This window comes from Excalfactoria chinensis, chromosome 4 (assembly GCF_039878825.1).
Source record: "Excalfactoria chinensis isolate bCotChi1 chromosome 4, bCotChi1.hap2, whole genome shotgun sequence".
In the NCBI taxonomy this organism is placed as follows: domain Eukaryota; kingdom Metazoa; phylum Chordata; class Aves; order Galliformes; family Phasianidae; genus Excalfactoria; species Excalfactoria chinensis.
Genome location: NC_092828.1, coordinates 5,331,616 through 5,355,369, shown reverse-complemented (window position 1 = coordinate 5,355,369; position 23,754 = coordinate 5,331,616). Strand labels below are relative to the sequence as shown.

General features: G+C 45.2%; 1 protein-coding gene across 2 annotated transcripts in view; it reads right to left on the bottom strand.

Moving 5' to 3' along the window:
• The window catches only part of REEP1 (receptor accessory protein 1), a 57,386-nt gene extending 37,321 nt beyond the window's left edge, over nt 1-20,065 (bottom strand). For both annotated transcript variants that reach the window (XM_072335551.1, XM_072335554.1), the window contains exon 1: nt 19,890-20,065. In XM_072335551.1, coding sequence (XP_072191652.1) covers nt 19,890-19,921 — 32 coding nt within the window. In that variant the 5' untranslated portion in view covers nt 19,922-20,065. The remainder of the gene's footprint in view (nt 1-19,889) is intronic.
• Between the last annotated feature and the right edge of the window lie 3,689 nt (nt 20,066-23,754).

Below are 23,754 nucleotides of genomic sequence, written 5' to 3'. Positions count from 1 at the left end.
TCAGGGGAGTAGTGAAGCAATGGAGCTGCTGGCTCCTCTTTAGCAACCTCTGTCATATAACAGGGGAGCAGCTGCATCATCATCAAACCTCCTTCTGTCTCCCTTTGCCAGCAGAGCCACAGCCAGCCCTAGCTGTTATGTCCTCTGTATTCCTTCTCTGGATCTGTTAGTGTTGTAGCCTGACCTCCACAGAGCACAGCTTAACCAGGATGGGTTGATAACAACCTATCTCTCATTGCTCAGGGATCAGCATCAGAGCTGGGATGAAGACCTCGGAGTGCTTCATTCAACATCTTGAGCTCCAAAGATGACATTTTCCTCATGAGGGACCTGATCCTACGATCATCTGCATGTAGCCTTAACTCTCACATTCAGTTACGCGTCACGACAGCTCTCACTGAAATAGATGGAAACATTCAGAGATTTCCATGAGAGCTGACCAGGACTCAGAGGTAACCTCCAGAAACGCCTGCAAATTCATACTTTCTGAATGGCAACCTGCTCTTACAAATACACCAGCAATGCACCATCCATATCCCAAGCCATCCAAGTTTTGTTCGTCCCGTTACCATGCCACCCGCGGTTGGGCTGCACAAACATCTCCAACATCAGAGCACTACAACACAAATAGAATGGCCCTTATTTTCCCCAAAATAACTAATGTTTCCACATCAGCAGCACACAGCAGCCAAAACAACAAACTTGTGTTCAAACACAGGGATGGACACGTAGGAATTGCTGAAATATGTCCTATTTCCTCGACATGTTTGCTGACTAGTGCATGTTTCTCACAAGTGAAGCAGCAGCTGAGCTGTTGCCACACCAACGCTCCTAGCTGAAACTGTTGAGTGCCAATGAGTTAGGGTCCCTTATTAGCAGTCCTAATTAATGTTCACACAGTGACACAGATCAAAAATAAGCAGTGCTGTCTTTGTACCAAAGGTTCTCGGTATGAATCAAATAGCTGTGGATGTGAAAAGAAGCCATGCACAAGGGCAGGGATGGGGTTAATGTGGGTCACTTGCCAGGCCAACTCTGACATCCAAAATGGGACTTGGGCAGAGGAAGCACCAGCTGCACAGGGGAGGTTCCAGGCTGGTATCCCCTGGGAGATGGTAGCAACAAGCTCATTGACATCATTTTGCAGCTCTCCTTCATAGAGACTCCAGGAGTGCCACAAATGGTCCTGTTCCCCTGTCCCAGAGGGTGTCCTAAGGCACCAAGGGAACAGAAGGCAGGAGAATTTAGTGCCCCAGCTTGCAATACTCAGCTTCCCATCCAGATCCATGGCTGACATCTCTGCCAGGCTGCTACAGAAGCCATCCTCTCACTTCAGCACGGCTGGTGAAACATAATCACTCCAATTGGTGAAACTGCAGGGTAAAGGGACACCAACTGTCTTTACAGCAGAAATAGTAGGAGCAAGGGCTGTCCTCAGTGCTTCTAATTTAAGCAGCCATGATCCTCCCCAGACACAGCATACTCCTCTCCATATTTATATACCCTCAGCCGGGGCACTCCTCAGATGGGAGCTGGGAGAGGGCCAGGCACACACAGGCTGTGAGCTGGGTAGGAGGGGCAAGCAGAGGAAGCAGCCTTGGCATTAAACTTACTCCCTTTGGAGACCCCCGCATCAAGACATGTCAAAAGAAGGCAAATGTGGTTTCCTTTTCCTTCCTCCTCTACCTCTTGTTATAGGCAGAAGACAAACACGCAAAAATAACAACCCTGCAGATGGACAGACCTTGTAAAATACTAGGATCGTTAAGATAATGCATTTAACGTCTGCTCCTCCTAAAACCACAAGCAGTGAAGTGTCTCACAGCGCTGATATTTACACTGACAACCTCAGGTGTCTTATTTAAAGCCCAACCAAGATTAAGAAGGTGCTTTCCTCTTCCCAGTTGCTGTTCCAGGCTGTCTCCAAACTCAGGTGGAACTGCATTCATTTAAATACACATTGACACTTCCAGGCTTTCTTTACAGTCCTTCAGGATAGAGAAAGTCTGCAGGACTGCCATAAAAATATCTCCTGGCTCTGCAGCTATTTTAAGAAGCAACATTTACTGCAGGTAGATGCGTAACCAAGCTGCTCTGTTCTACTTTGTGCTCCCTTCAGTGCAGCTGCCTGGTCTGGTGCAGATGAGCCACCAAAGCAAGGAAGGATCTGTCCAGAGAGCGTGCCAGGGTGGTATGGAGCCCTGACCCACCAGTGGGAAGCTGTGGGTCGATAAGAATGTTGTGCCTGGCATATGCCATCAGTCTCTGAGCAGCTGCCTGCAAGAGATAGCGTTCTTTGGGCCTCGCCAGCATTCGCCTCATCACTACTTCTCCTTTTCCAGTGCTTTGGCTCAGTGGGACCAGAGGAGAAAGCACTAAGCTCTGTCCCAGCCCCTGCACAGCCCACTGCTTCATTCAGACCTTTCTGGAGGAGAAATAATGTATTCGAATGCAATACTGAGGGAAGTAAAATCTGCACCTTTTAGAGAAGGAAACATTCTCTGCTATGTGACCAGGTCTGATCTCCACAGCTCCACCAAGGCAGGGCTCAGTATATGTGTGCTGGTGATGTTTTCCCTACCCCGTACTGTCCCTATGTTTCCTGCTCTGAGACCCCTGCCTTTCGCCAAGCCAAACAAATGGCAATTTGAAACCTAAATGGGAAGGGCTGGGGTATTTTTTGACTCTGGAGAAGTGGATGTTTATGTGGAAAAAAAAAGCTTTTTTAGAAGTGCTGACATTATATTCCAGAGATAACAGATGGTTTAAAACCTGCATTGTGAGTTAGCTTACAGATTTATGGTAGGCTCATTGGACAAAAAGGAAAAGAACAAGATACGTAACTTAAGCAAACTCATTTTTTAGGCTAAAAGAAGTATATAATTTGGACACACAGCAAAATTACATCTAACTATGGCTCATCAAATTAGCTGCAACACTATTTCCTTAGAGTAAAGTTGCTTTGACTTTCCCGTAGACAGAATATTAATAGAAGTGCATAATCAAGTGAAAGGAGTATTTTAGTTGACCAACATAATTAAAAAGATTTAAAAAAGAAAAAAAAAAAGAGGGGAAAAGGCCTCGTTGGCCCAAATACTCAGCAAAAAACCATGAAAAACCATTGATTTCCCTTGGAAACACAATCAGTTCTGGGATACCAATGGTTTAATCTGCTGATACAAATCGTTGGCGAATCACAAAATCATTAAGATTAGAAAAAACCACTAAGATCATCCAGTTCAACCACTGACCCACCAACCACGTCCCTCAGTGCCATATCTCCACAGTTAGAATGCCTCCAGGAATGGTGACCCCGCCACCTCCATGAGCAGCTTGTGCCAATCCAGTCAAGCAGTCCTGAGGCTGCTTTGAGTGCCAGGACTAACAGACCTCCACAAGAGCATGGAATACATTGGCTGGATCTCTCTACTAGCCCAGAAGAGCAGTTTAGCATGGAACGTGTATCAGGCATGGTCAAGGTAAGCTTGGTGTAAAACCAAGGAGAAAATCATTCTGCTGTCTGGATGTTTGTATAAATATGATAGTAAAGAAACAACAAATTCCTTACATCATTACAACCTTAATTTTTATATCTCTCAAGATTATGATCTCATGATTAACCCCCCAAAAAAAAACAGACCACCAAATGTTTGGAGGGACCGGCCATAAAGAAAACATGTGGACCCACCTTGCCCCTAACCACAGTATTCCAGACCCAGGTATCCAACCTGGGATAAGTTAAGTTAAAAAGAAAAAGAAAACACCTAATTTCAATAACACATTTCAAACAGGGATTTCAAAGGGCTTTATAAATATCTGTTTCATTGTGTTTTATCTCTATTTTAAATGGTAGGGACAGTGACAGCCACTTGAAACTATATAAGATATGGACAATGCCCACTTTTAGAGCAGCAGAATAGGAGAAAGAAGGCAAGATGATTCTACAGGTGACATCACAATCTTCAGACCACCTCGATCCTTTCGTTAGCATCAGAATGTCACATGCTATATTTAACAGCTGCAACATTGCAGGGAGTTCACGGGCCGTGCAAAACACACTTCTCTATATGGCCCACAGACACAGACTGCTATTTCTACTGGCCATTATAGCAACATTTCAGGGTGAGGCTGGGCACCCTTTTACCAGAACCTGCATAATTTAAAGCAAAAACAAAGAAAATGAGACACTGTCACACAGCCTTAAAAGGCAGACTCCTAGTCTTTTTCTCATGTGCATTTTACAAGAATTTCTAGCATGGATTTAATAGAGCTCCTTCCTCTAGGGTCATTTCTCATTTCATTCATCCTTCCTAATCCTTCCATTTTATATGGATAATAACAGTATCTTAATGAAATGCATGGTGCACTGAGATAAACAAGGAGGGAGGGATCCCCAGCTGGAGCTACACTGATACAGAGCAGCCTCCAGTCTCGCCTAGGCACAAAGGGAAGGAAATGAGAAGCAAACAAACCTCTGTACCGAAGCCATGGGTAGCTAACAATCAATCAGGCAGAGCTCCTGGCTACACCTCTGAATTCAGCTTCAACTAGCAGCAAAATTAATTGCCTCTAATTAAAATCAGTTAGAAGAAAAATGACCTCATAGTGGATAATCCTAAATCACAGCATTAGGATAGATGATAAAAAGCTGGGCTCTGCACATACAAAGGAACACAGAGGCACCCCGACCCAGCCCCAGGACTGACACCCATCCACAGAGTCAATGGGAGAGGTTCTCCTGAGCACCCTGCAGACCTCAGAACATTTCCTTCCTACAGGGGTATGATACTTATTATGGGATGCATGGAAAGACACCAGACTAAAGTTCACATCTGATAGGAAGTGCATGCCTATATGAAGGTACGTTGGCTCTCTGTTCAGCCTTATTTCATGTCTTATTCCTTCACATATCAACATCCTCCAGGGCAGACTCCAGAGCAACCAGGCTCACCCAGCACCTAAGAAGCAGCAGAGATCCTCTGCCAGGTGTATATATTCAGTCTGTTTTCTTCAGTATCAACAAACAGCAGCTTAGATAGTAAAGACATCAGCACCAAATCATTGTAAACACTTTTCTTCCGTGCACTCTTCCCGTCTAAGAAGAGCAAAATCCTTAAGGTAGATGTCACATAGAGTGCTATTTGTGTCCTTATATTAGGGACACCCAATCCGGACACACTCTCCAGCCAGACACTGCCACTCAACTTCCAAATAGAGAGGAAAAAAATCACTAAATTTGCAGGCTAAGGCTCTCACCAAACCAATCACATATTCAGATCAGAACTACACAATATCCTTCCCTTCAGCAGAGGTGCAGAAGAGTTCTCTCCCTCAATAACAATGAGATTTTTCCTTGCAGTTTGGAGAACTGCCTTGCTCAGCCACACCGCGTCCTTGACTTTGCAAGCAGAGCTCTCCCCAAGGAGCTGGCCAGGAGTCCTGCTATGGCATCACCAGACATCTCACTACAGCAGGACACTCAAAATGCTCCTTTCTTAGCTACCTGTAAATCAAAACTTGACTGCCAATGGGAAAATGTAAAGAATAGTACCACCTTGTCTTAATTTGGGGCTTAACATGGACCGGTCACCAACAGCCAGGAGCATAAAAGAGGCTGTGAGGGAGTTGCAATGAATATTTATGGACACTTCTTACTTTCTCTTGCTTAGCCATATTTTTGCCCTAGAAAAAGAACAGATAGATTTCCCCTTATCTCTACAGCCCCATATTTACAGTGTAAGCCCTTGTGTCATTTACTGTGCGGCATGGCAACAAAAGGTAATGGTTTTATGGTAATGCTGTTGCGTGATCTACACTTGCATAAAGCCACTAGTATTCATTATCAGCTTATTTACTTCTACGTCAAACTCTGAAACCCACGGCATGTATTTGGAGTTAAAATGACACTTACTTTCTCCAGCAAAAGAAAGGAAATTATCCATGCACACACCTAATAGTCAGGCAGTGTTCATTTTTAAAAGGGTCAGAGGCTGCAGTGTCCAACAAAGCCTTGCTTGAGAAGAAACTTGCTTTAATAGATTTCTATAGATTAAAATCTCCAACACAGTGTCTAAATTCTACCTTCGTAAGTTGGAGAACTGTTTTTTTCCAGGTTAAATGTAGAAAAATGGAATGAAACAAGTCTAAGACATACTCATTGTTTTCAAAGCATTCACCTACGTTTGTAAGAGGACAAATACAATTGACAATTTGACTTCTCTGCCGTATCAATTAAAAGAGGCTTTACAGCACCACAGCTGGGGGCATAGCAGGACCCTACACACAGAAACATCAATGCATTTAAAAGTCTTACCATCCTCAAGTAGTTCTCAGAAAGCATTTGAGAACAAGGGAAGTTCTTGTTGCCCATTTTCCAGACTGGTTTCTCAGAGGTTCAGCTGAGTATTGCCCAACTTGGACACTGATCATGCATTGCTGACATGCAGATCTGCCATTGAGCAGGATACAGTCACTTATTCGAGCTTGGAACACACAGCACACTGCATGGGTGAATGTCTCGTGCCTTATTAAACCTCTGATATATCTCTGAAAGAGACACCATTGCATAGCCTTTAAAATTCACATAGATCCCTTAGCAACCCTTGCGTGTTGCCCAGTATCACAGCAAAGGTTAAGAATTCCTGATTTACAATTCCCTTTGCAGGTGCATGTGACAGATATAGCTCATGCAATTTGCATAGGAATCTAAAATATCTTTGTTCTTTGCTCAACGAAGAGTAGAAAAGTAAAAGAGATATTAGAATTCAGACACACACTGATTCAGCACTCAGGGATGTTTCACAGGATGCAAGGTTTCTCTTCCAAACTTTGGAATCTCTAATCACTTCTGATTAACTTTCCTACATCATCCACATCATTCATCCCAAAGCTTAATTCTTCTGCTACAAAAATACAAAGACATCAGCTTCTCCCAAGTCACTTTATCTCATTAAACATCTCCAGGTGTGGTACTTCTTGGCCAACACCTAATTTCTTTCTTTAATTCCTAGTATTTTACTGTCTTACTAAAGCTTCTCTCTAAAGTTTAACATCTCAGACACTTTCCTGTTACACCAAGGACTTTAGATTTCAGTTTCTGTAGCACACAGTAAATCAGCTTCAGGTCTCTCACATTAAGACCGAGGAAAGAGCCTCTTTTAGCTTCCACCCATGTCCCCAACACTACTATTTAACTGCTTTATAAGTTTAAAAACAATTAATTACATAGAGTTCGGGAAAGACTTAAGAGCGAGGACTGGTATCTACTGAAGCATCTCACAGTACAGCACTTTGTACGGAGAGCTTTACTACGTCAAGTGGAATTCATAGATTTTGGACAGAGAGATTCCCAGGGTAAAAACCTTTAGAGCAGCCTGAGACAACATGCGGCTTTCAGAGATGATGAATATCTACAGGTTCCATCGATCTTGCTGGAAATTAAATGCTTTTCTCCACTGGAAATCAGCAGCTTGGTAACAGCCCAAGCAGAGTCAAGCCTGGAAACAGAAGTTGCAGTTCCCAGGCTACGTTTCTATGCTAGCTTTTATCACCTCTATCATCACACTTGGATGACCTCACTCTGTGAGCACCTCTTAGTACTTCAGAACCGCCAATACTTAACGTTTGTTCATTTAATCTCATCAGGTGATTTCTTGGAAGTGATTACAGGAACATCTCTGTTCCGAATACATTCTCAGACTTAATGGTTTCTCAGAAAAGAGCAGGCAAACAGGATCTAGCAGGGTTGGAGGACAAACCAGAGCATGTAGATATATACATGTTAGAAAAGTCACGACTTTAAATGGAATCTCATTATTTGGTGAACGGTTTTGACTAGAGCTTTTTTTTATGTGCTGCAGACAGCAGGACTGCTACCCAGCTATTCAATCTTTGTTCTGACAGAAGATGTCATGTTCCCATTTGCATTCAGTTTTGATCTCTCCTAGACTTCTCATAACTCTCTGAATTCTGGGCTTTGGCTGAGAGCACTAGACATAAGAGCTCTGAGCCGTGCCACTGTTCTGTGCTGCATTTCCCGAAACACAAATGCACTCGGATCAGGGCCCGTGACAGAAACATATCCTTACACTGGGAGGAAAACCTCTTTGTTGAGGGCTTAATAAAAAACAGCGTATTGCACAGCTCAGAATGGCAAAGGTTTTCAATTTCCTCTTTCTTTTGGCTTAGCGACTTCACCTTCTTTCCCTTCCCACCTTCTCTTACACATATATAACTTGCAGCTGGCACCTACTCGAAATATAACATGAAATATAAACTGAGGCTTAGGAACCAGATGGAGACTTCACAGAAATAACTTTAGAGGAAAGCAAAGGGAAAAGGCAGCCAATGCCTCCACGTCCATTACAGAGATTTCTAAGCAGGCAGCTGCGTGAGAAGGCAGCCTGTACTTTTGGTGGGAACACCCACACCGCCTGCTATCTTATGGATGTTTTTCCATCACTTCTTATTCATTGTCATATGCTGGTTTAAATGCCACAGTCCGACGTTTGTTCTCCTGCCCAGACAAGAAGATTCACACAGGATAACAGCGTTGCAAAGCTCAGCTCTCCAGAAACAAAGCGCTGCTATTTGGAGTGAAACAGTTAATTGTTTCCACCGCACCATGTAGCTGAATGTGCCCTGAGAACTGCCTCTTTACAGACTGCAGCCATTTATGGACTGACTGCCCGGATTGAGGTTTCTTGATTTCAAGAATATATCTGAAGCACAATAGTGTTTTTGAATAGGGGTCTGATTTGTTACAGCCAAGTATCTGCAAACCTCAGCAGAATAATAATTGAGGAAGAATACAGAGCCATTCCTGTGGCTGTAGAGCACCTCTGAGTGCAAAAACCTCAGGGCACACTACAGCAAAGAGGGGAAACCTATGCAATCTATAATTAAATACTAGAGAGGGGAAAAAATAAAGAGATGCTTTACAAAGTACATTTACATGGGATTAACCACGAACGGCATACAAACCACAGGAAGAAAAAAGACAAGTGGTTCAGATTTCAGTACCATGCAAAACCTGGCGTAGTATTTATGCACTTAGAATGCATGCCCTGCCTTGTGGACAGCAGCAATGATCCTTCAGTCTGGCTGCATGTAGTCTCTTAGCCAGCTCTGCTCATTATGAACTGATCCAGGAATAATCTGCACAAATATGCATGGGATCTGTATCATCAGTCACATGGCACCTCCTCTAGGCCTTTGGCAATGGCTGACAGCAGACTCTTGCAATTCCAAGCTCTGCAAAACAGCACTGAAATGGATTTAAGACAACCAGGATCTTAAATCACACAAGCAAAGTGCTAACCATGTAAGGCAGCCTCTGAAACACCTCTGAAGATCTTCACATAATGGTGTAGGGATGAAGTATGAGATACAACAGAGCTATACAAAGTAGTTTGTATATCCTGGGCTGCCTGCAACAAGGTATTAAGACTTTCAAGCAACTTGAAGAGTAGGTGGTCACAGTCCTCATCCTCAGCTTTCTGTGGGTACTAATGCTTATTAGAGAGCTCAGTTGTGAACTTCCACAGAGCACTGAGGTCACAGATACCTTGATGACAGGCTTTGGGTCAGCCCATCTGTTGGTCTTCAATTGCTGATGCACAGGCAAAGCCATATGACAATTTAATGATGAAACACCCAACACTAAGATGAAAGAAAGGATAGGATCACTGTCCTGGCAGAAATGCATCTTTAGGAACCCTCTATCAGCCCACAAAGACAAAATTCAATTTGAGACTCATGAGAAATAAAAGCCTTTTACTGTCTTGAACTGGCCAGTTTCCATCACATTAAATGCAATTTCTTAAGATCCATCTGGCACCCTCTCCAAGGCTCTCTCCATTCTGCACTACAGACACAACCTTGGGTTTCTCATCGGGGCAGATTTACTTTGCTCACTGACTTTAGCAGAGCTGTACCTGCTTTTGTACGCTGAAGCCTTAGGAATAAGAAAGTGATTGAGGTTTGCATCAGATCAGCATTTTTCAGCTATTTTATTCCCTCTGTCTGCAGAACATCCACCCTTGATCCTTCAGGTTTACCACAAGCTAGGACTGGGATTTTTTGTGGCAGTTCCTGTTAAAAATTGTCAGTGCATCACTTACGGTCTAATTCCATTGACAAAACAGTCAAGATGCAATTACTTCAGATAGGAACTAATTTTGTCCCCTCATTTACTGTGTTATTTTTGTTAGAATCACTATCTTCATCAATAACTTCTCTATTAAACTCTATCCAAGTCTCCTATGTGAACATGCAACTTCTAGGTCTTCAGATACTAAACTTATTACAAATTACCATCTAATAGTCAGACATAAGACAGTAAACCACATAAAAATACTACCCAAATACTGATGCAGGAAGTCTTGTTTAATGCTGTGAGATGGGAGAATACCAGCATAAACACAATTATAGCCGGCGAGGTGCAGAGATTCTAGTAGACCTGTTCAAGATTACACCACGGTAGTCATTGCTACAGATACAGAACAGTTACAGATGTATAAATCTACAGGTATGGAGAGAGGGAGCGATGACATATTAAGAGAGAATCATTAGATTATGGGTTTTTCCCTAAGCCAGAGACAGCAGGGGATTGGTTTGATTGATTGCAGTACGGTAGCTGTGAGGCCAGCATAATATTCCAAACGTGAGAAAATTTCAACTGTGTTTAAGCAGGAAATCATTTACTCATTTCATTGTCTGTGTTTTTAAGGTATCTGGTTTAAATAACAGCTTCCTCACTGTGATCCTACAAGAAAGACTCTTTCCGTATATAGGACAGTAGAGTGTGTTACCATGGAAATTATTATGATCTACTTACATTCAACAAATCCAGCCTTGTGGGGTATATTCTCCTGAGTACCTCATTTTAATTATTAATGTTCTTTCTAAATAGCAACATCTTTCTGTTTTGGCCAAAATCTTTATAAGCAGAGTGAAAACAATAAACCTGGAAAGTGGAATCCTTTGTTCAGCTGCAAAACAGGTACAGTTAAGCCAGGAAAGATGCAGACAGCCCTCAGCCTTCACGCTTCATCTCACACCTAAATGAAGGGAGAAAGTCCCATTTCAGTGCCTGTATCAATAATGTCCCTGGCCCCTCTTTTTTTATTTTTTTTTCTTCTTTTTGCAGCAGAAATACAAATAAAATAGTGGGTTTTCTTTGTTGGTGTGTGTTTTTTGCAAAAGCACGTGTTCAATGGTACATAACCACTGACCATCAATTCATTTCCAATTGCAGCTTAAACTGAGGGAAAAGAGGGAAAGTACAGGAAGTGGAAGCAGGGTTGTGTAGGCTGGGAGGAATACAGGGCTGTTGTCCTGTGTGCAGAGAGAGGATTAGGAAAGCCAAGGTGCAGATGGAGCTGAACTTGGCGAGGGATGTGAAAGATAACAAGAAGGGGTTCTACAGGTATATAGGCAGGAGGAGACAGGCCAAGGAGAGTGTTCCACCTCAGATGAATGGGAAGCTGGCTTCCTCAGACATAGAAAAAGCTGAGGTACTCAATGGGTGCTTTGCCTCGGTCTTCTCTGGTGGTCAGGCTTCTCATGTCTGCCAGGACCCTGAGCCTCTAGGTGAGGGTATGGGAGTGATTTCTGTCCCACTGTAATGGTGGAACAAGTCCAAGCCCTCCTCGTGAAACTGAACGTGTATAAGTCCATGGGACTGGATGATATCCATCATAGGGTTCTGAAAGTGATGGCTGATGTGGTTGCTGAGCCACTCTCCATCATACTTGAAGAATCCTGGCTATCTGGTGAAGTCCCAAAGGCTGGAAAAAGGGAAATATTACTCCCATTTTTAAGAAAGGGAGAGAAGAAAGATCTGGAGAACTACAGGTAGGTGAGCCTCACCTCTGTGCCTGGGAAGATCATGGAACAAATCCTCCTAGAAGCTATGCTAAGGCACATATGAGACAAAGAGTTGATTTGAGACACCCTGCACGGCTTCACCAAGGGTAGATCTTGCCCGACCAATCTGGTGACCTTCTATGACGGCTTTGGTGGATGGGGGAAGGGCGATGGATGTCATCAACCTGGACTACTGCAAAGCCTTTGACATGGTCCCTCACCACATCCTTCTCTCTAAATTGGAGAGGTGTGGATTTGAAGGATGAACTGTTCAATAGATTAGGAATTGATTGGCTGGACACAGCCAAAGGGTTGTGATCAATGGTTCTGTGTCAGGGTGGAGGCCAGTCACAAGCGGTGTCCCTCAGGGATCAGTCCTGAGACTGGTGCTCTTCAACATCTTCATCAGTGACAGATGATGGCATTGAATGCAGCCTCAGCAAATCCGTAGATGATGCCAAACTGAGGGGTGCCTTCAATACACTGGAAGGAAGGGAAGCTATCCAGAGGTACCTGGACAGGCTGGAGAAGTAGGCCCATGTTAACCTAATGAGGTTCAATAAGGACAAGTGCAAGGTGCTGTACTTGGGTTGGGGCAACCCCAGGTATTTAAACAGACAGCAGGAAGATCTCCCTGAGAGCAGCCCTGCAGAGAGGGACCTGGGGGTCCTGGTGGACGAGAAGCTGGATGTGAGTCAGCAGTGTGTGCTTGCAGACCAGAAGGCCAACTGTGTTCTGGGCTGCATTAAAAGAGGGGTGGCCAGCAGGGACAGGGGGGTGATTGTCCCCATCTGCTCGGCACTTGTGAGGCCCCATCTGGAGTACTGCGTCCAGGCCTGGGGTCCCTGATACAGGAAGGACGTGGAACTCTTGGAGAGTGTCCAGAGGAGGGCCACTAAGATGATCAGAGGGCTGGAGCACCTCTCCTGTGAGGAAAGGTTGAAGGAACCAGGCCTGTTTAGCTTGGAGAGAGAAGGCTCTGGGGAGACCTCATTGAGGTCTTCCGGTACTTAAAGGGAGCGTTTAAACAGGAGGGGGAACAGCTGTTTATGAGGGTGGATAGTGATAGAACAAGGGGGAATGGTTTTAAACTGAGACAGGGAAGGTTTAGGTTAGATATCAGGAGGAAGTTTTTCACCCAGAGGGTGGTGACACACTGGAACAGGTTGCCCAGGGGAGTTGTGGATGACCCATCCCTGGAGGCATTAAAGGCCAGGCTGGATGTGGCTCTGGGAAGCCTGGTCTGGTGATCGATGGCCCTGCATATGGCAGGGGCAGTTGAAACTAGATGATCATTATGGTCCTTTTCAACCCAGGCCATTCTATGATTCCATGATTTCCATACAGCCATCTCTTGTGCTTGTTCTCCAGCCATGCACGTCCAGTAAACTCATTCAATCTTTTCCCACAGAGTTTATCACTCAACTCAATGCCTTTCAGCCTCAGTGCAGCTCCAGCAACCACCTTCCTCCTGCAAGTGTCACCATGAATTCTGTAGATAGATTTTAGGAGCCAGATGTTGTTATTCACGATGACTTAACACTGAGGATCAGACAAGCCGATTCTTGTGGGTCACATAATAGGGGATGGCTCAAAAGTCTAAGTTTAGATTTGCACAGACACAGTCCAGCTCTTGGGTATCCCATGCTGCCCTCCCAGTTTCTCTCCTCTGTCATTGCTTGAGCTCTGCTACATGATCGGCCAGTCTGTACAAAACACCCCAGAGCACCTCTGAACTCTCAGTTATTTGACTTGGAAAAGTTATGCTCAAAACCCATATTTATATCACTCACAAATTCTCCCTTCAGAACACAAGGCAAGAAGTTTCTTTCATTTTTTGGCTGTCTCTAAAGATATTTATTTAGAGCCTGGAAACAAGGAATACAGTGAATGAGCTCAACTGAGCTCAGTGGAAGGAAGCAACAGTATGAACTTGAGAACAGAAGTGCTTCTTGGGCAGGAGCTGCAACTGTTTGTTGACACTGATAGCATTGAACTGCTCAGTAGATCTGAAGGCAGGCTATCCATGTTGCCTTGGCATCCTTGGGACTAGTCCAAAAAGCACAAAATTCCAGACACGAGGAACAGCTCCTTACAAATAGTTGTCTTTCTGTCACTCTCAGTCTCCAACTTGACACCAAACCCTCTGCCTCCATATAAATGTGTCTCTTCTGAAAAGTAATGCTTACTCTTCTTCTTACTGTACCATCTTTCCTTCAGCACCATCGCTGCCTCTCTCTGGCTGTACATCAGCTTTTGTCAATCTGCAGATCCCCGCTTTATCACCAAAATCAAATTTTAATCCCTTGTCTCCCCTTGATATATTCCACAATACGCGTTTACAAGAAGCAAACCACTAAAGAGAAATGCTTACTCTGTGACGCCTATCAATTTGACAGTTACTTTGTGTGCAAAGCTTGAGGAAGTACCACTACTTTCTCTGGTTCTGGCATGCTGCTCCAGGTCCAGAGTGCCTCCCTGGGTCCTGCCTGCAGAATAAGCAGAGCACCCTGTTATCTCAGTCCTCTTCTTAGCGGGAATACAAACCACAGACAGAAAAGATGCAGCTCTCGTTTTGTCGCTTCTTCTAATTCACTTCCTTTCACCATCTGTTCTGCCTGTATTTCATTGATTTAAATCAAGAGCTCCTTAGAGCAAAATTCTTCTCTTATTCCGTGTATGTGAAATGCAAACACAGGCCACGAACACTATAACAGTAACAGTGTCACACAAAGAGGAGCACAGGACCTTAAATGATTCATCAGAAAGGCAGAGTTGCACTTATTCATTCATTATTTATCTTTATAATGCTACAGAACTTGGGAGAACCAGGCAGAGAAAAAATCTCATTACATAGATGTGAAAAACACTAAAGTTCCCATCCCAAAGACTTTACAATCTAAATAGCACGTGAGCGACAAGAAAAGGATGTGAATTAAGTGACATTTTGCAAGGTGCTTTGCTTGTGAAGGCGTTGTTCACTCAGACCCTTCCCATCTCAACAAGAATCATCTGAAACTTGCTAGGTAGTCCTCATTTTTTGCTACATACAAGTGCAGTCAGACAAAAAGAAGCCTAGGCTCAGACCTTAGTTATCTAGTGAGGACATGGAAGAACTTGTGGCATATGATGGGTCTACAGCAACCCAAAGTGGCCAATTCTTCTGCATTGCTCTCAACTCTTCACCTACCTTTATGATCAGCCTGAAAGTTCCCAAAATACCACCTCTGCCTGCTGGAAGCATAGAAACAGAAAGGCAAATACACCCTTACTACCTAGAAGTAGGAGGTGTGATTACACACACTTCTTTGTCTTCTCTCTGCTGAGTGTTTCCTCTTGAGCTAACAGCTCTTTATTCAACGCATTATCTTTAATGGAAGCTTCTGCGAGATGGTTGTTCCCCTCCATTAACTGCAATAAGAGCATGGAGGAGCTTTTCTTCAACCTTATCTAATCACTGGACCAGCTGATCCTTTGAAAGAAACATTCAACTCATTTCATATCTTACTGCTGTTTAAGGATAGATGATGCATGAGTAGCATGGAATTGGTAAGATGTCCAAATACAAATATCTTACAGAACTGTAAGTCGGTGGTTATGATCGCAAAACTTTTAATTAAGGAATATCATGAAAATAAATCTATTATCTGATTAAACCAGTGTAACTGATAACTGTCAGCAGGTGGGGTTCTGTGGTAGAGCTGCAGTCTTTTCGTGGACTGACAGCCACCTGTAGACCACAGCCTGAGTAACTGGGATCTGAATCTCCTTTCTGGGTCTAAGTGACCAGTTGTAGGTATTGCAATGCCTAGCTCTACAGGCAGTTTGGTTGTTGCATTCAGCTGTCTATAACACTGATAGCAGCATTGAGGATCTGGAAGGCAATGCACCATTATTCCGAATATTTAAGATCTTGGCTGTTTAACTGTTTCAGGTACCATTTAAGTCTGTATTTTTGTTCTATCTCCTACATCCATCTTTCATTAACACATTGCTCAAAAACCAATCTGATGACACAAGATCTAATTAACATTTGGAAGTACATTAATACAGTGACACTGAAAGGATCCCCTAAAAGGAAAGTACTGCATTTAAGGCAGCTGCAAAGGTCAAGCCCCTTAGTTATTTCCCACAACTTCTGGTCTGGTAAACACCCTCCCTTACCAAACCAGGACTGGTAACATCTGTGTTACATGCATGTGCACTCAAGAAAGCCTTCCCCAGTGGGGCTAAGAGCATTTCCAACACATCTGTGCTTGTGCAGGGAATATCTGGGTCACAGTTGACAAAGCAGCAGGCAGCGTTATCCCCTGCAGTGTGATCCTCACGCTCACATTTCACATGAAGGGCAAAGCAAATGTCGCACCTGCGCTGGATGCTCCTCTGTCAGTTACTGTCACCAACAGGTTCTGTCTCCGCAGCAAAGCCACAGTGGCACATCAGGCTGGGAGCCACCAGGGCTGGGGGCTCTTTGTGTGAGAGAGCAGCAGTGCAAGATGTATTTCCAAGTGATTACATCACATTATGATATGGGTAACCATTCTCAGTAAATTCCACTTGTATTGCAGGTGATCCACCCTTCCCACTTCCCAGTACATAAAGGAGATGTCTACAAGCTCACCTCACAGCCTCAGCCAGGAGCACACTCGGCCTATTGCTGGATGTTGTTTTGTTCAAACCTACCTACATCCAGCCAGATAAAAGGATGCTTCTCATAGGTTCCCAAATACTTCCCCATAGAGCTGGGAATTCCCAGTGAACACATCTGAGGCTGCCACAAACGATTTCATAAACATTTACAGTGTGCTTTTAATGGCACAAACTCAAACCTGTAAGCCACACTATCACCTCAGCTATCGATGACCTGTCTGATCTAACCTCATTTCTACTGACATCTCCTTCCTCGGCGATGTGTTCCAAGCTGAAAGGCTTTCAAGATGCAATGGGACATGCCAAGCTTCCAGAAACCTGCACTTCTGTTCTGTATCATCCCTATCTTTATTGGAAAGGCATTGCCATGTTAATAAAGTGGGCTTAATTTATACATTGTTTTTCATTTTAAAATATTTTTAGACAACAGCCGAAAGTTTAGGAAGTCTCTGACCACCTGTGACTGCTGGACACAGATTGGACTGAAATAATGAGAACAGATCTCAGGTCCTTCTGCTAGATTGTTCCCTACCACCTGAAATGAAGAACCTCCTTTGCAATTAACAGCGGTAAGCTGGAGATGGGAGGACATGCCACTGCTCCCTTCTGGTCTGTCCCAAGGAAGACAAATTCAGCACAGTTTATTACGCTTCCCAACTGAGGAAACTGAAATACAGATGTGCCAGGATGTCCTTCGAGATGTACTTAGACACGATGAGGTCCCATTCAGGTTATTGTCAGAGACAAAGCAACAAAGACTCCAAGATGCAACAGTCACAACGGCAGTGATTCCAGACACCCCTTTGTGAAAAAGCCTGGCTTCATGTGGTAGGGGCGAGGTTGCTCACTGCCCTCCTTCAGCATCAGTTTGGAAACAGAAGTTGCCAGGACAAAAGCAGTAATGATCAAATCACAGACATGACTGACGTTTGAAACTGCCACAGTGGTTTGCTGAGGGAGTCCACCACCCAGTAAAAATGCACTGAAACACATACCCACTAATTAAGAGCACAGATAAGCAACAGGGGTAATAAAAGTGACAAAGCATTCAAGAGCCAAAGCAAGGGTTTGCTTTTGCTTTCAGAGCTCTTCCTATTAGCTGAGTCATATCGGTAGATCCCACATAGACCAACACAAGTCCTGAGAGCAGAAAGCAGGATTCACAAAATGATTAAATCACACCATGACATTTTCCTTCATAATCCTTATCGGTTAACAAGATTCAAAGGGGGAAGGAGGGAAAGAGGGGGGAGGAAAGCTAATAGGCATGAAAAAAAGCCTAAACCAGGTGGCCATTCTACTTAGAGCACAGCTATCCGTACTGATGGATGAGTTGACAATTCATAATCAGATGAGGAAATCAGGTTACACAGATTAGATCTTCGTAATGATCCTAATCTGAAGGCCGCTGTATATTGAGGAGTCAGCAGTCACACACCAGTTAACCTGAGCAGGTTCAGGTTGTGCTGTGCTATGCCACAGGTACAGTTTGGCCTTCTGGCCCACAGTGTGCTGCACTAATCCCTTGGCTGCAGGATAAACTTTGCTGGCTAACTGTGACACAGGAGCCTGGAGGAAGCTCATAGCAGTCAGCAGTAGTTACACCATCTGCCCGTCCTTGTTGTCATAAGAAGTACAGCAACAAGTTCTCTTGCATTGTCAGTAGAAATGATACAGAATTGCCTTTTTGGCTTTTTTTTTCTTTAAGCAACCTCTATAAGTGCTCTGAAGGCCATAACGTCACCTCCCACAGGCAGATCTGCATGCTGCACCGCACCCAGCCAGAAGGGCTGGTCCACATCACACTGCACCCAGCAACTGCAGGGACATAAGATTAGCAATGGGCTTCTCTCTTTCTTTACAATGCTAGCCCCAGTAAACTGCATCTTAAGCAATACTCGATGGTATCATGATCTTGCTGGGATCACAGCAAACCCACACCTTTCTGGTGCAGAGCATTCTTAAAGGATGGGTTATATACCAAGTAGTAGTGCAAAAATAGTGGTGATCAAGGCTAGTCTGTACAAAATATCCTTATGTTACTGATTTTTTAATTATTACTATGACTAATGTTTAAATAGAACGTTCCAGTTTTCACTTGCCATTGAGATTCTAGTATAAGGAATAATTGGTACCACCCACAACACATGATTCCATTCTGTGACACGCTGCTCAAACAAAGCAAAGGGAACGGGAAGGTCTGTATGCTCAGCTAATTACCTGAATGCAATATCAAGTGCTCTGTGTGCTGCCCCAATCCTATCCCAGTCCACGTGCCTTAGATGAAATCACCTGTGTATGTATGTGCATCAATGCAAGCAAAATTACCATCTCTTGTCTGACATTCCTCGTTCTTGAGGATTATTTGGATTACAGGATGATTTTCAAAGCAGAAATCAGAAGGAAGGAAAGAAAAGCAGCCTTGACAATACATGCTACAGCTTGCACTGCTATCAGAGAAATCTGCAGTTATACCATTCAAATTCAATCATTTCAATGCTAACATGCTTTCTTTGAATGAAGTGCAGACCCGCCAATGCTAGCAACAGCTGCAGCTGAATCCAGCTCATAAACCTCTGGGGGCTGAATTCAACTCTAGAACCCTCCAAATCCTTCAATACCCAACAGCCCCCCAACATCTCTGTGATACACAGAATAGCTAAGATTGAGTCAAGGTTTTCTTTTTATGTCTCATCTCAGAATGCAAAAAAATGAGACCCTGAAAATGCCTTAATGGAACCACGCTGATGGTGCAACCTCATGGCACGTTTCTCTCAGACAAAGAAAGTGACAGGCCCTTCCAGATCCTCCTCAATGCCTTCAGAGCATGGGAGATGTTCTCCTGAGCTCCAAGCTCTACGTACAGAGAAAACCCCGAACGATCTGTGTGGTTCGGCACTGCAGTCACCAGCAGCCACATTGCCCAAACGGCAGCGTGTGCCACAGCGGCCATCCCGGTGCCCCACCTTCGGCATCACCTCCCCTTCTCATTCCTTTTCCAACCGAATCTCTCGCCAGGACGAGCAGCTGGGCCGAAATATCTCGGCAGGTGGGGGAAGACACCTCCCTGCTGCACGGGCAGCGTTTGCAGGGAATTTGTGCCCGCAACAAGGCGCGGATGAACTGGAGGACAGGCGTACAGAGCAGCACGCTTCACCTCCCATGCTGGGGGTCCTCGGGGGTGCGCGACCGGCCGCCCGATCCCTCTAACAAAGCCTCGTTCCCTCGGTGAAGCGGTGACCAGAGGGGCCGTGCTCTCCCGCAGCCTCTCGGAGCCGCTCACCTCGTCACCTTGCGCCCTGACAGCGCCGCAAACGTTCTGCCACCCACCCGTAATATCCCCGCGCTGCGAATCGCCGGCGGCTACTCACACCACTAGCCTGGAGATGATCCATGACACCATGGCTCCGCTGGCTCTCCCGGTACGGAGGGCTCGCCCCCGTCTCCTCGCCCGCTGCCGGCCGCCGCCCGAGTGAGCGGGGCGGGCGGCTCGGCCATCCGGCCCCGCAGCCTCAGCGCAGCCTCACTGGCGGCACCGCCGGCAGCCAACGCGCAGCCGGCCTCGGCCGCGGAGATTGGGCAGAGCCCGGGGCCCCGCCGCCGCCCCCCGTGGGACTCGGGGTTGCGGGAGGAGGAGGAGCCCGAGCCCCCGCCGGGCTGCTCCCTCCTCGCTGCCGGAGACGTGGAGCCCCGGTGTGAGGGCGGCGAGGGGACAGCCAGGGCGGGGTGCCCAGGCGGCTTTCGGACGTCCCCGAGGAGGAGAACCCCACCGGACCCAGCCTCTCTGGCTCCTGTGCCAGGACAGCAGCGCTGCTTAATGAGCAGGGGGAGCTGCTGGGCTCCGGGTTGTGCCCGTGTCTCTGAGCCTGACTCCATCCTCTTGCACCTTCCTGCAGCGATTTATGGCCCCAAGTAAGAAGCCCCGAGTCCCCTCTGCTCCATGCTGAGTAGCCCTGGTTCTGTCAGCCTTTCCTTAAAACCATCTCAGTGACCTCCACCCACCAGGATGTCCAGGTCTCTCTTGTATCATGGATGCAGAACTGGGCAAAGTACATAATACAAAGAAAACCCTATTGACTGCTCCTACCCAGCTAAAACGGTGCTGATGGGCTCCTTGGATACACAGCAAGAGACAGTTCTCCCCCCCCCCCCCACACACACACCTTAAAGTTAACAGGCACAGCTGGTAGGCATTAGCCCAGCTGACTACCCCTAAGTGCCAGGTGACAGCCAGCACTCTCTCCTGTCCCTCACTTTTTATCAGGGCATCTCACACAGCTGTGAAGTCTGGTTTCCACAAGGAAGGTCTGCCCACACACAGATCAAAAGATATTAGCTTAACCTGAACGGTTGGACTGAACCGTTTCCTTCTGGCTCTGCTTTTCCCTTGCTACGCTGGCACAGACTGTTTCAGTTCTAACTAGTTTGTCAGAAAGCACCTTCCACTGCTTTGATTTCTTTCTTCTATCAGAAGGACACATCCCTGTGGGAATTCCTGGTGCATTTTACAGTCTTGTAGCAATCCTTGGATCCTGACACCATGAGAGCAGCCCCAAGCTTTCTATGGAGGATGCTTCATGGAGCAGCTGGTCTGGTGTCAGGCATTTGGGCTGGGGATGCAGCTACCACAGCTGCAGTGCAGGATCCCTACCTCCAAGCTCAACACATTGCTTTTTCCTAGGACCCGCAGCAATCTTTCCCCATCATTCTGAGGCAGCACAGCTGGAAGTGACTGAAATTCCTTTGTGAATCACAAGTGAACTGTAAGGAATTGTTCTAGGGAGAATCTGAATGTTTCAAACTGAAAGGTAACAGAGCTGGGATCTGATCAGAGGCTTCATCAGCCCCAGGTGCCACAGACATCCTCACACCTCTGTCCACCTCCACAGGGAGAAATCCATCACACAACATCCAGCCCTTACCTGACAGCTTCTCTCTACTCAGCTCAGACTCCTCCAAAATAGGTATCTCATCTTGTATCATGTAGGCTCTTTCATCCTGATTCCCAGAAGATCTAGAACACCTTTCAAAGGTAAAGCTGCAGGTATAGAGACATTTAACGTTCAGCATCTCCAAAAATGGTCTTCTAGATGGAGCTTCAAAGGGAGTCCAGCAGCTACCTTCTGTTTGGCTCTTCTCTCTGTAGTGGGTCTCTTCCTCCACCAGAGGGAACTTCCACCTCACCCTGGGACCTGGCCCAGGCTGGTACCTCCTTGTCCTCAGCACTGGGCAACAGCATCATTTCCACTACAACACTGGTTACAGACAAGCTGTGAACTGCAGCTGGAGGTTCGGGGCCAACAACAAACACTCTTGCCTCTGGGACTGTAATGGCATACAGCAGAAGTATTGCTACAGACAGCAGTTTTACTGCTGTCCAGGCATCACAAAGGCAGGACTGGTTGGGCTGTTGCTATAAGTGAGTGTAAATCAGTCATCTTCTCCAGACAAGATTGCTCTCTGGAAGAAATCCCTTCACTCCAGAAGAAGCCATTAGGCCACCAAGCTCAAACTCCAAGGCACTGAATCATTCCGTAGCTGACTTGCTTATATGTTTTAGCCAAAGAGATTCTCTGAACCCTGTTATCAGAGATTGTTTTAAGTATTAGGATCATTTAGCATGAGATTTTAGACTGGGTGTTGGCAGACACTCTGCAACAATATCACAGTTAGTGCTGTGATAACATCAGGTCTATGGCACGGGTCTGTGTGCACAAATATTTGTGGAGTCATCGCAGTGCGGAGAACTTGTCACTCAGTGCCTGCCATATATTTCAAGCATAGAAAAACAATCAATGAGGTCATACAGGATCATAAAGACAGAGAACATGGGACAACACAAACTGCAGCCAAATAACTTCATGTCCCCTTGGGTCCTTCCAGCCTCCTCCAGCTTACCACGTTCCTTACAAATCCTGCTCATCACCACCACTGCTTCCATTCTGTTTGTGGGCAGAAATGGACAGAAAAGCTTGAAATTTTGTCTTCTGTTCCACAGCTTACTCTGATAGGAGTAAACAGAGCATGGACTCCTCTTGTGCTGCCCATTTGGTCACAGCTGACACAATCACTACCTGATGGCTGCTGACTGAAAACAGGCCTCAAATGCAAAGAGATGGGTAAAAAAAGGAGGACTGGGGATGGAAAACTGAATGAGGCTGTCAGTGGGAACGCAGGGAACTTTATTTTAGTAGTTATTGGTAAATAGAGGGTAAAGGGGAGCAGTTCAACTCTACTGAGTCATCAGTAGAAGGGTGACAATGCCCCCTATCTTCTCGTCATGGGCTCTGTCAGGATATCGGTCACAGCCCCATGGCTGTAAGCTGTGTATATCACAAGCAACCTGGATTTGCCTGATGTAAGACTTTCCTTTGCAATTAAAAGGCGTGACATAGACTATGAAGAAACAATGAAGAGACACGAAAAGAGTTAAAGCTGTAGGGACAGATATGAATTACTCTACGCAGCCAGCTGAGCAGAGACGCCACTTGATGCTAGTGGAACATTTTACAACAGCTTTAGCAGTAAATGAAGGAGAAGCAGTACAAATCCTAGGCAGATTGCACATTGGATGGTTTCATCTCAGTTAGCCAAATAAAATAACATGATAAAACAGTTTTTTTCAGGAAGGGAGAGCCACCATCCATGCCCTAAAAACTACCACAGCTTGATCAGAAAACACATTCTGTAAGACATTAAGAATCACGTGCATGTATGCCCATATAGATACGTGCACCTGGCTTTTTGGACAGGAGATGTTTTCTTCTCAGTGTTCTCTTAGATTTACTTCCTGGCTTCTACTTGCAAAGCAAAAGGAAAAACAAACAAAGCTAAAAAGACACTATGGGCATGTAGAGCAAAAATCCAAGATGAATGCAGCTCCCCCATACAATGAAAAATGCCCATTTCTAAAACTGCAGCTACACAATAACAGATATGGACTAGGTATGAAAAGGTTAATGACAGTCTATGGAGAGTATTGTTAAAGCACAAAGAGACAGCCAGTGTTTCCTGGTTGTCATTTCCAGCCTTATGATTGAATTATTCACTTTAGGGCTACAGCCATTAGCAAAGAGAGATTAAGAAATGCTGATGTGACTGAGAAGTTCTGTGGTCTGGCATTGGAGCTGGGCTCTGTGGCTGCTAAGAACTATTCTTCATTCTCAATGACTCCCTACAAGAGCTTGGGAAAAACATGGAGACCAGCACATTGAATGTATAATTTGGCTTCGGGTA